Source organism: Penicillium longicatenatum (assembly GCF_028827895.1).
Source record: "Penicillium longicatenatum strain IBT 33135 chromosome Unknown contig_6_segment0_segment0, whole genome shotgun sequence".
NCBI classification, from domain to species: Eukaryota; Fungi; Ascomycota; class Eurotiomycetes; order Eurotiales; family Aspergillaceae; genus Penicillium; species Penicillium longicatenatum.
Window position 1 is genome coordinate 1,043,890 of NW_026643123.1, and position 13,083 is coordinate 1,056,972.

The 13,083-nt window shown below is 48.0% G+C and overlaps 2 protein-coding genes across 2 annotated transcripts; both read right to left on the minus strand.

Moving 5' to 3' along the window:
* Positions 1–1,966: 1,966 nt before the first annotated feature.
* Positions 1,967–3,432, minus strand: N7484_008599 (ANP1/MMN9/VAN1 family protein; the record flags this gene model as incomplete). Its single annotated transcript, XM_057118986.1, has 5 exons — positions 1,967–2,133; positions 2,186–2,401; positions 2,454–2,501; positions 2,563–3,194; positions 3,260–3,432. The coding sequence occupies 5 exons, from the start codon at positions 3,430–3,432 to the stop codon at positions 1,967–1,969; spliced, it is 1,236 nt and encodes a 411-aa protein (XP_056968541.1).
* Positions 3,433–5,390: 1,958 nt separating this feature from the next.
* Positions 5,391–6,641, minus strand: N7484_008600 (putative HLH DNA binding domain protein; the record flags this gene model as incomplete). The annotated part of the gene is made up of 2 exons (XM_057118987.1): positions 5,391–6,531; positions 6,583–6,641. 2 exons carry the CDS (start codon positions 6,639–6,641, stop codon positions 5,391–5,393), a joined length of 1,200 nt encoding a protein of 399 aa, XP_056968542.1.
* Between the last annotated feature and the right edge of the window lie 6,442 nt (positions 6,642–13,083).

The window sequence follows — 13,083 nt, forward strand, 5'->3', positions numbered from 1 at the left end:
AATGGACTGACAATGATACCAGAGATGGGGATGCAATGCTCCTTGGTCTTGCCATTTGGTTAATCTGATTGATTTGAATGCAGACCCCGGATATGCGGAAGTCAAAACTATAGACTAGGAAATGAAAGGCTCTCATCATGGCTCAGCTCCCTGCGCGCCCATGTGTGGGCGCGGCCAAATGAATTTAAAAATGGGGAGACAGTGCTCTTAGGTCATTTTAACTGGTTTAAAATCAGGCCCATGTCCCAGACAAATCGAGGGCCTAGTCCGTAAAAACTATACTCGCCCGGGCGAGCTGGGCAAAAACGATGTTGGAATGAGAAACTGGGGGAATATTCAAATATCTTATCATGGCTTAGCTGCATGAGCCTGATACAGAATGGCGAAGAAAATGAAGAAAATGAAACCAAAGAGGGCGAGGCAATACCTCTTCCTTATGCTGATTGGTTTGGATATATGGCCCAGCTACACATTACGCCTGAGGAATCGAAAACGAGTTAGTGGCGGGAGCTAACGCTGCCATCATGGCTCAGCTATCTTTATATCCATACTGAAACCAAAAATAAGGGAGGTATTCTCTTTGAGCATCCTGATTGGCTTAGGGCCAAGTCCGTGTCCCAGGCATAATCGAGGGTCTCACCTGTAACTACTAGATGTTTGCCCGGCAGAAATAGATGAAAAAGATGTTAAAATGAGAAACTGAGGGAAGATCTGGGTCTCTCCCGTACCATGACTCAGCTCTCCTGTTGCAATTGGGCGCAGAATAAAATCTAACATGAAGAGGCAGCTAACGCTGCACCTGTCATCATGGCTCTACTAATGAGGCATTCTCTTGAAACCAGAGATACGAAACGAGTTGCCTCTAAATATATTGACTAGCTAAGACTATCCCCATGTCCAATACATCATGGCTCAGCAATGTGGCTGTTTAAGGTATGTTTTAGTGCCGGGATTACTCGCATTCGCGGTTTAAAACTAGAAACTTAGAGAGGCTCTATGTGCTTCCTCTTGATTGGTTGTTTGATCCTCCAAGGTTGATGATCATACCGTGGACCTGGGGTTAAAACCTAAACAACTACAATATGCTGATGTCTATACAATACTAGGTAAGCTAACCCGAGCATCACTCATCAATTTGGCTTGTATGATGGAAGCTATGTATATATCTGCGAAGGTAAAAATGTACATTGTCCTGATCTAGCTTGTCACAGAAATTGATACTCAAGATGTGGACAGTTGTTCATGTCGAGTTGCTGCGTCTGAGGCCATGTCATACCTAGTAGTATGTACACACGAAGGGCACTGATGCAACGGGTAGATACTGGATAGACTGGATACACACCCACGTACACGGGACTGTTCACTTCGTTTCCCGCATACGTTCACAAAAAAAAGGATGTAGAAGAGGAAAGAGATTAGAATAGACCTGCTCACAGGATCGAATGCATAGAAAACAACATGAAGATAACGGTCCGGTTCATTCCGGTCCCTATGGATTTAGTGTGCAACAAAAAAAGAAAAAGGAAAGGCGACATCTATCAGCCATGACATAGACATTTCTCCCGAAAGAAGAGAAGGAATCACCTCGCATAACGAAAATTCAGTATATCAAGGGTCTCAAGAACCGGCGAACTCTATGGACCTGCAGTTCCTGCCAAACAACGTTTTCCCCCGTAGCGCCAAGGTAACAAATACACACACTCCCTAGAACGCGGCACGAAGATAGTGGATTATGGAAATCATTAGGCCTTCGTCACTCGAAACGTCCCTCCATGTGAAAAGAAAACAGAGAAGAAAAGAAGCGAACATGTATCACAGTGGTATAAATTGATCGACGCGGACACGACGGGATGTCGTGCGCTCATAGTCGAGCAAATGGAGGGCTCGAATCGGAGACGAAAAGGGTTCAAAGATCAACTCTGTAGCCCACGTAGCCGGTCGGCTATCAAAAGGCGGGTATCACAACTTAGTACGCCTTGCGATCTCCTAGGTTACCGGGCTTTTCGTCGGTGTCGATGTGCCAGACTACGTAGTTGGGCAGACCGACGACTTGGTAGCCGGCGCGCTTGGCCATCTTGGCGAAACCTTCGGTCTCGGCCTGGTTCTCAAATGCGTATGCGGGGAAGTTGATGCCTGCAGAGGTTAGAAGTATGTCAAGTGGTAAGCTGGCAGTTGGGTGGCATACCTGAACGGTGGACATCAGCCTTGACGAGGATGTTCACGCCACCAATTCCGTCAAGCTCGACCTCCTCGTCCTTGTCCTTGCGCCAGTCACCCATGCTGACCATGTAAGTGCGGCCGGTATCGTATTCCTTGTAACCTTCGGCGAGAATGGTGTCCGGGTCCAGGGTTTGGCGCAAGCGGCGACCCTTATCAGATTCGATCCAGGAGTTGTAGTCAACTGTAATGAGTCAGCTAAATGAACAAATTGGTTAGACAGGGAGTTGACATACAGCGACCTTCAACATCACGGCCATCGCGGTAGCGGTGGAACCAAATGTCTGTAATCCCAAGTTAGCCCAGCTGAACATCACACTAAAAAGAATAGCCGAGTCGACATACTGGGAACCAGAATATCCTTGTCGTGAGCCATGAAGTCCTCCAGGATGCGCTCGGGGCAGTCCACGATATCCACGTCGCGCCAGTAGACCCAGGAGTGATCAGCCTTGAGCGCAGAGTAAAGCAGGTAGTTGCGAGCACGGCCAATCGCCTTACGGCGAGGACCCTGAGCAGCGAAACCGTGTCGCTCCTCGACGCTCATCTCAACATCAGCGCCAAAGTCCTTGCGGACAACGGTCGCACTGCGGAAGCGGATTTTTTCATCGGCGTGGTTCTGGATCCGATCGAGTTCTGAAGCCAGGTTGGCCAGGGTGTCATCCTTAGTGTCACCAACCAGGAAAGCGAGGTCGATCAGTTCGTGAGGGTAGGTCAACTTGTACAGGAGGTCGAAGTATTTCTCGAGGTAGGGGGCGGCGTCGCGGAGAGGGGTCAGGATGAGCACGCGCTCACGGTTAGAAACGGCCTGGACGGTCGAGGAGATAGGGTTCAGGTCGACCTCAGCGATGGAGGTGTTGTTTACTTCGTAGGGTTCGTGGTGGTTGAAGAGAACAGGAGTCTGGGCGTGAGCGTTCCACTCGACCATCTCGTTGATGGACATCTCCATCGGCGACTTATTCGAGCCATAGCAGTAGAAACTAAACCATACGGCGTCAGTTACATGGAATCCATATCACCCAGCAAGGAAGTGGATTCTGCATACTTTTGCATCTCCGACGCGGACTTGCTGACGCCACGCCAAAGCAGGAGAATCAGACCGGTCACGGCAATCGAGATCAAAAACCGAGTGCGTGTCAGAAGAACGAGAACCGCCCTCCATGGTGGTAACCGCGATCTCGCGGACTTCCAGTTAACTCCGCCCTTTGGCAACAACATTTTGGGGATAGGAAAAGTGAGGATATGTGTTTTGAGATTCTGGACTTTCAGGAGCCGGAGCGGCGACGATCCCGGGCCTGGTTCGAGGCCCGTCGAATACCCCTTGCGGACCGAACGAGTGAGGCCTCAGAGGACGCGCAGAAGGCCACAGTGGTGAAGTAAGAGTTGGGAGGTATTTGTTCGTTGATGATGTTGACAGATAGGGAGGAGGAAAATGAGGAGGACGGGATCGCCGGGGGGAATTGCCAAGCGGGAGACGGGGAAAATCAGCCCTTTCGAGACACTTCACTCCACGTCGCGATCTACAATGTAGTCTAGATCATTTTATTCTGCTAATAGGTATAGATGAGAGTTACGAATTCGTTTCTCCTGATCTGTGCTTCCCCTGAAGAAGCACGTTGACTGATTCTTTTTTGTAATTTTCTTCCTCTTTTTTTTTTTTTTTTTTTTTCCTCTGTTTCGGAAAAGACCCTGGGTTTTATTTATAGTAATCGTTGGAGATCGACGAGAATATTCGATTCTTCTATGAGCAAATAGAACTTCCAACGAGTCTCTAGCATGATATATAAGAATCAAACGTTGCATATCAGGTATATTCGAGGCTACCCCTGCCCCTGAGGCTTCATCATCTTCCATCCCAGCATTGCGTGTCACTGACGTGCTGGGTTTCGCCCCGGGTGTGGCGTCGTAGCCCCCTAATGTCACGTCGGGTGGCAGGGATGATCCTAAGTGATAACCAATTGATAAAGATCAGTCAAATTTGACAAGTTTTATAGTAGAGGCAAATGACGACCTTGAATGACAACGGATCATCCAAGACATGTGGAGGGCCTTTGTCTCCGCAATTGCCGTTGCACAAACGGGGTTTTCAAGGTTCTCGGCACTCAACACTAATGCTTATTATTAGCGTTCTATAGAAACACAAGTGCTTCAAAGCTGTCGACGATCAAAGACAAACATCAACCGAGAAGACTAACGTGCATCGCTTCATCACATATATTATAATCATATTTAGGCTTCCGAATTGTTTTCTGGTCCACAATGTATTGCTCCACCCAATGGCCGAGACTCCACCATGCACAAAGCATTGTGCAGACAGCCTTAAAAGCAACCTTAGAGCAAGATATAATGGTAAAATTTCATGAGATCGATTCGTTATCGATTCGAAAATCCGAATCAATATAGATGTGTGCCAAGGGACAAAAATCTGATATGGCTGTTTTTTCATGACGAGCTAGTTCCAGAACAGCTCATAGGTGTAAACGATTTCGAGGTCAGATCCAGTAAAACAGAGAGACATCATATTAAGGTCTAGTATCAATGCAGTTGCTAACGGCATCTGTACTACAAAATAATGCCACGTTACACTGGAACGCACATGTAGATGTAGTACCTGGCGAGATGGAGCATGTGAGACAAATTATGTCAAGCAGATATAAAGGCATTAACAAACGCACTCGAAGAAGAATAGGAGATTGCTTTAGATTACTTTACCCTTTAAAATAATGATTATAGATATCGTCATGTATTGAATAAGAGTATGAACAAGGAAATTTGACCAACAATAGACAAAAGAAAGAAACTCAAAGATCCCACCCAATCGTATGTATCATATCGACGCCAACAAGAAAATAGACAAAAGAAATAAATATAGGCCACCCATTTTTTAGTTTCAAAGGAAGAGCGAGCCAACGAAAATAAACAAAAGAAGAAAAGAGAAATATAAACACCGAGCGAACTTCACATCTCCTTAGAGACAAATATAATGTTACAGTGAGTGCAGACACGCTAAGGGGCACAATGCAGCGGGAAAAAATGGCCGTCGAACCCAAAATGATGCAGGGGGGAAGCGATGACACCGCTGTCTGCAAGGGGCATGAAAATCTGGGCGGTCACAAAGGGGAAATCATCAACATCAGAATCAGTGGAAGCATGCATCGTCAAAGCTCTGCACATTCCTATGGCGACGGGATCAGAGAGTGGCGTCGCGAAGGAGGGAAGTTGAAGGAGGAAGATTGCGAAGGGAGAAAGGCAGGAGATGAGGGACCAGTGACTGGTGGGGTTGAAGTGAGGTATGAAGTGCCGAACGTTTGGGAAGTGGCGCTATTCATGCCGTCATGGTAGATGGTAGGTGTCTCTGGGCCTGGAGCGATCTGTCCGATCTCATCACAGAAGACACGGAGACCTGGTAATCCACCTTTCTTCTGGCGCTTGTGGTCGGGAACATCGACTAGAGGTCGGGGGCTGGTGCTCTCAGTCTTTGGAGAGCGGAACATAGCCTCGTAGGACTTGAGCTGGAACTCGAGGGCGCGGTTACGGTCCGCGAGGAGATCATTCTCGGCCTTAGCGGCGCGCAGCTGCTGTTGGGTGGTTTGGTTTTGCTGCTGGAGGGAGGTGACCAGCTGCTGGAGTTGCATGCAGCGCACTTGGGGCTGCAGCTTCTCTGATAGCTGGGGAGTAACTTGTTCCTGGCGGATCAGGTGAACAATGATAGCCAGCATGAAGTCAATAAGGTAGACGGCACCCTGGACAATGTGCTCCTTGGACTGGGTCAGGCTCTTTGATGGATTCCAGCCGGCACGCTCCAGGAAGAAGTCATGGATACGGCTGTCCAGCTCGCGATGAAGCTGGCTAAGGTTCTTTCGGCGGTTGCCCTCGGCGATACGGTGCTTCTCCCGCTGGTCATCGGGATCGGGGGAGATAGTGCTACCCTTGCGCTTACGGCCGCAGAGCTGCTGGAGAGGCTGCTTGCGGTTGATGTTCTTGGGAGCAATGAGAGCCATGATTTCGGTCTGGGAGAGATCATTGGGCCACTCAGTTGAGGCGGCCTTCTGGGCCGCGAAAGACTCTTGCCAAGAGCTCTCGGCAGAATTGGCTGGCGAGGGAGGAGCGGCAATGGGCTCATTACCAGACCAGGGCGACTTGAACTGGAACGAGTCTTGTGGGCCTGGGGTACTGGGAGGGAAACCTGCTTCCCTGCCATGGAATGGGTTCAAGTGAAAGGGTCCGCGGGGCAATGGGTCCACACGGGGGAGGGGAGGAAGGCGGCGGTCCTCGCCCAGATCAGAGCCAGTCATAGAAGTGGTTGATTTGAGGGAGCTGGTATCTCAATTAGAATGATGTAGACTCATCCAGGCTATTGGTACTCACGGAAGCGAGCAGCGTCGCTGAATGTCATCAGTCATAGAACCCATTTCCTCATACATCATGGTGAGTCGTTGATTTGCGTGAATATAGATATGTGCAGAAAGGAAGGTCAAAGTAGTCGAACTGAAGCCGCAAGAATGTATATACTAGGTTGGTATCGTTTCCAAAACACGAGATATTCACACGGTCGAGAAGGGCAGGTGGCGGCAAAGCACAATGGCAATTGTTGTATATGCACAATAAACGTGTGGAGATAAACAAAGAGGCAAATACAATGAAGCGAAGGGATCGAGATCCACACGAGGCGAAGACAATGAGTGAGACAATTCAACCTGGGATACGGGGCTGGGTGCATGGTTTATATGTCGACAATGACGAGGGGGCAAGTACTTTTGGCTCAAGTGTATCTCACATCGATAAACCCTGAGACGCGGCACTCGTACCTATCCGGACCCAAAGAGGGGGAACGATGAACGATCAGGGCCGATCATCGAAAGACCCCAAGCGCGGAATCCGGGATGTCATACAGACAGATACTGTGCATGGTGCATGGCGTCGGCTGTAGACCCACGGGGAAGCGAGGCGCACATCCCGAGTGGGCTCTGGACCGTCAAGAAGACCCGCTTCGGAAGAAGCGTCACAGAATGATAGAGGGGAAGGGTGAGATGTCGAGTATCTGTCACATCCTGCACGGACGAACATCGCAGTCACACATTAAGAGATGGGCGAATCACGAGAGCACGATCCCGCCCCAAGTGGAAGGTTCGCCGCGATGATCCATGACCCTTGATTTGTCACCGGCCTGGTGGTATCGAGATCGACACGGGGAAGGCTTTAGGGGCAGTGCGGCACTGGCCCTTACATCAATAGTCGCCAATTAATGACATTATCTAAGCGTTCTCCGTGCGTGTTTAGCCTTGGAACGGTTAGAGACAAGGAGAAAAAAAAAAAAAAAAAAAAAAGAAAAACTCTCCGGATTCCATGTGGGTATGACTGTTTACAGAAATTGATTGCGTCGAAAAAGTAAACAAGTAGCAAGAAGATATACGAAGATCCACAGGATCAAGTGGACCAACGAGAATCAGCGGAAAGGCAGGAAATCTTTCTCCGAATGGGTCTCCACATATTTTGTTACTTGCATATTCCAGATCAACTTTTCTTTGCGAACCTCCAGTGAGATTTGGATGGATCATGAAACGCCCATTGTAAGATGTTATCCCAAATTTACTTTCTAAGCTTCGATCGATTGCGTCGATGTTCAGGAGAACATACCCCGTGGAAGATCAAGGGGTAAACTCATCTCCCAGACCCCTTGGAACAAATTAAAGTCACCCTAGAGAAATAGAATCAAGCAAGGACCATGGAATTTCCATGGTGTGACATGCGAGGAGGCTCGTAATTAGACTTAGGAGCAATTAGTAAACCATGGTTCTATAGGCTATAGTCTACAATCGTATGGGATACGGGGTAATTCCAAAGAATTTGGATCTACAGATCAGATGGTGTCATCATCTAGAGCGTTATGGACGATGACAATTATCCCCAGGTATTGTCCATGATTAGGAATCGATTGTTAGGGCAAGCGAATCACGGTCCCAGGGGAAGTGGGATTAGGCCAGAAACGAAAGATCGCTCGAGGAAAACCACCGAGTTGGGACGGGCCAAGGCCCAGAGACCAGGATACGTTTCCTGTCAGTCATCGAATCAGTGGCCGTATTTTGATTTGGAATTGAAAAGTTCACACACAGACGTTGGCGTCGTTAGTCCCTAGGCGGGTCACAGCGCAAAGCAATAGCCTCGATGGGGTCAAGCCCTAAGAGTTGCACGTTCCTCTGTTAAATTTTGCCCCATGGGTGATCCCTAGCATCAATTGAATTGAATGGCTCTCATACGTTTATTCCGTGCTGTTAAGTTCGCTAAAGCGTGGGTGTGGGTCTCGGGGTCTTTAGTAGATCAGAGCTGTCATATTTCTCCCGCTTTGGGCCCGGGCTTGAGACATTTCCCCCACGTTCTTTCCAATGATGGTCCCTGGAAGGAATAATGGAAAATTCTAGACGATCGTCATTTTGAATGGATCATGGGAGAGCAAATTATTCCTACAATACGAGTATAGACGACTGGTTAGTTGTCAGTGGTAAATGATGTTCATATCTTTTTTTTCCCTCTCGTTTCCCTTTCCCCTCCCTTTTCCACTTATAACACGGCTTACTCTTAGCCAATTTTCATACTTGCAGACGGACCTTGAAACTGGGTCCCGCGCCTGCGCCTAGCAGAGGTTTGCAGGCGGCACGCAGCTGCGGCTGCAGGTTTACTGAAAGGGAACAACTTCCAGGCACGAACCATTCGAGATCGAACTCTGGTCATCCGGGACTTCCCCGGACCCATTTGTTCCAAGGATCTCCGGAACTTTGCCTCTCCCTTCTTACCATTTTGAGTTACTTGCAGTTGGCTTCGCCCGGTATCTACTCCGGATAATCTGACAAGCCTATCGGTTGGTTACTTGATTCAATTTTTGAGTTCGAAGATCAGAGTTCAAAGTTTCAGGATTAGAGATCAGAGCTTCGAACTTGATCTCTAGGTTTCTATTTGGGTTTTCTTTTTGACCTAAGAGAGCAGGGATTGTGCTTGAAATAAGCATCCCGGTTTGTACGACTCTGGTTGGAGTTGTCACTTTGTGCAACACGTCTGCTATTATTACACAGCAACGGGCTCATCCGCTGCGGCTCCCGGTTCAAGGATTAACCCTGTTCAAGGTTTCCACCTCCACACTCCCTTCTGAGTCCGATGGACCAATCGTTTAGCTCGGTTACCCTCCTCACGCCAAGTCATTCCCAATAGTGCCAGTAAATGACACATCCGGGACCCGCCCGCGACCTGTCAGGTTTCAACTGTCGTGGATGACATAGCGGAGCATTATAGCGGCAGGTGAAATATATTGTGTTACTTGAATTGCATGAAAAGATCACACTGTTGTCCATTTGAGATCTCTTCTGGGTTGTTGGTCGTTCGATCTCCACCCCACATGGGGCTAGATCGACCTAGCGGGTGCAAAAGTACCGGTTCATGCATCTCACACTGATGCAAGACAAATTCCATTTTGTATAAACCGCCACTCTAGATACCTGCACTACGGCAAGCTACTGTACAAGAGCCCACTTCTACGACTTTCCCCTCATCTACAACGCTATAGGCGAACGATCATTACGTGTCCAAGTACGATCAGTTTCTTCAGGCGGCGATCGATCTGCTTTGGATGCTTTTTTCGGGATTTGCCCTTTGCCCAATCCCGAAATGCAAATACCGTCAATACATTCTCCATTCGCCCGGCTGAAGGGGAAAGCCACGCATCCCATTCCAGTGGCAATCACGTATGGGTTACTCGTGCTAGTTTGAGAAGACGCATGGGTCTTACAAAGGGATGAAAGCTTCACTCAAGAAAACCCAATCACCTCAACTGGCGGTTATATCACACTTTCAGTGTTAGGACATAAATCTTAACGGGCCACTATTGATGATACGATGATCCCTAAATAATTGTATCTCGTACATAATATCAGTTGCCGCAAATGCAGCAAGGGCAAGCATCATGATTTGGAACGTCATCGATTGCGGATCATCAAATCTAGATGACATATTCCGACAACAAAGTACAATAAATTGCATCCGAAAAAAGAAACTGTTGTAGCACAAGCCTACCGGAAGTCCCGACATCTTTTCTCGAGGATTTTTCCCGAGTGGCCACCTGTACCTGTGGTGTAGCCGGGGAGCTGCAAGGACGGCAAGTACCATATGTACAATGCCTAGTTACATAGCTAGCGCCTGGAGGTCCCTATTCTGGGCTCGAAACTCAAATTCGCCGCATCTGATACGTATCGCATTCGCACTTCCCCGATATACACAGCCCGTGGAGTTCACCCTCAATCGAACTTGTTCCTACAGTAGGCCAGAACAGACTAAGAGTTCGGGTTCCTGGCCTGCATCCACGATCGATGTACGCTCAGGGACTCTTGAAACCCCATTTCCTGGTTATCAAATTGCCCCCAATGCAAGGCGGATGTACTTCCCGTGGACTAGATTGCGTCGGATCATTCAGGTACCCTTGTTCCCATATGCAATAGGATGAAGTACAGTATGTGATCTGGCCGAAGTACTGTACACGAAGTGTATCCCTTACCAAACTATTATCTATTATCGGATACATTATCCAATGCTGTGACTCTTATCACGTACATCTCCCTCTCCACAAGAAGGCCAGCTCATACTTGTCCTTTTGTTTTTACATGTGGTGGCTCTCCTCGTACCTCCATGAACCTGGTCGTGCACGTATCTCTGTGGACCAGGGGACAGTCTACTGTGAAAAAGACTTTCCGTATCCTCTTTCGATCCATAGGTCGCGCTCTTTTACTCATTTTAATATCGACTTACTATATCGCCCATCTAGATCCTCAAGCCTCCCTTGGCGTCAAGCAAACCCCGACTAACCACTCCTCTCAGACCCCTCAGATCATCACGCCTAAATGGAAGAGCGCTTACTAGGTGAACTTGATCTCCCCACTCGGCCTTACTCGGTTCCATCGGTAACTTGAGTCAAGTCCATCAGACTCAAAGTCTATTCAGGTCCCCGGGGGCCAAGAAACCCGTCGCAATGGCTGGAGTCGATCATGATCATCTCTGGGAGGCCCTATCGCGAGGACAATCGATCGCTCACGGAAGAACCGGCACAATTGATCAAGCTAGAAAATACGACCAAACTAAGTGGTCCCGACAAAAACTTAACCATGTGGACAGGGAAGAACAGATCCACACAACAGAATGGCCAACACCCAGCCTCGACCTGTCACTCATTACCAAGTCCGGTCACTTACATAAAAAGTTTTAGTCGTGCAGTCACGGTCTAAAACCACGTACGTGGGCTACGAGATGTTCGCGAGAAAGCAAAGAGGCGGGGAATGCATCGGGATCGGGATCCATGCACCACACGTATAACAGCGATGGATCCCCGTCGCTCCACACGTCCAACAGAATGAAACCAGTTCCTTGATTTTAATCCGTTCCTGCTTCTTTCGCATGCAAGATAAGGTCTTTGCAATTGACGAACACCTGGTTCTCTTGCGTGGATTTTCGCTTTGGTACAAAGTTTGAGTTCCCCTCTCTGGTTTTCCCAGCCACCCTAACACTAAGAATCCACGCTTGAAAGTTGATCAATCGGCCATCTTTTTCTAGAAACGAAACTCGTGTCTAATTAAAACTCGCTTAGTACGAACGCCCCCAGCCACATTTTCGGAGTTTTAGAGAAAAAGAAAACAATTACGCCGGAGCCACCACAAATTCACGACATGAGTTTGAGCCCCATTTCTTTACGAAGTGATAATTCCCAATTTGACTCTGACAGCCTCCCAAATTTCAACCGTAAGCCAAACTCACCTTGAGTTTTTAATCTGAGCCTCGAATCGGAAGGCCAGATGGCTTCCACCCGTGGTGGATTCGACACATCCACTCCACACGGTTCTACTGCATGACTGACACAGACGCACATGGACGGGAACATGCCGGAGAGGGGTTTCTATCGGCTCGGTTCACGGGAAAATACGTCTGGCTTTTTTTGTTTGATGTCACGGCTGTTCTATGGTCTTCCCCTCTCTAATACACTGTATAGTGTCTACGTCCAAGGTTCGTGGATTCACGATCGCAGTCGTACCCTATGGTCGGGATAATCATCCAAAGTTTGAGCCAGTACTTTTGACATCCGGTCTGCTGTGGACCACTTGGTTCTGTGCTAGGCTCGAATTAATGTAGCTAGTACTAGCACCGGCGCACTTGGAATTCCCAAATGCTGGTTCTTCCCACTTCTGCGGTGTGGTGATCGTGTAGGATGTATGTGTATCACTATTCTGGACCCATTGGACTTTTGTCGCGGTATGGGCATATGCCGAGGTAGAAAATTTGATCTCAGTTTGGCGATCATTGAGGTTGTCGGGGCTCATTCGCAGTTGCAATAGCTCGTCTAGTGCATATGTGAGTTTACTTTACGATTTGGAAGCATTTGGGTCTTTATCTATCTTGAAACAAGGCGCATTGCATCTGCATGGGTACTGCGCTTTTACGATGTTGATTTCGTGTTCGAGGTTCCAATGTTCGCTCAATGGAATCCATGTTTCCTAGATGTAGGGTACTTTTGAACTTTGTGGGTAGGTCATATTTGATGTCTCGAAATTTGGATCTTGTACCTGAGTTGAACAATCTAATCTGGCATCGGTGAGTGCATATCCAGGTATTGGGTCCTGTCCAGTACAGACTGTCCAGGTGTTGCGTTGTGGATTAGCTATGTCATAGCAAGTGCTCATTGCATGAGTGGAAATGTAAAATCGCGTGCTCGCATGGGTGGTTGACAAATTGTTGAGATTGCAAGTAGGTAATTCCAGCTGTTCAATTGTATGATGAACTTCCACTTTCAAAAATGGCAAATTCATTATTGATAGGAATTACGTAGTGCTCATTTAATAT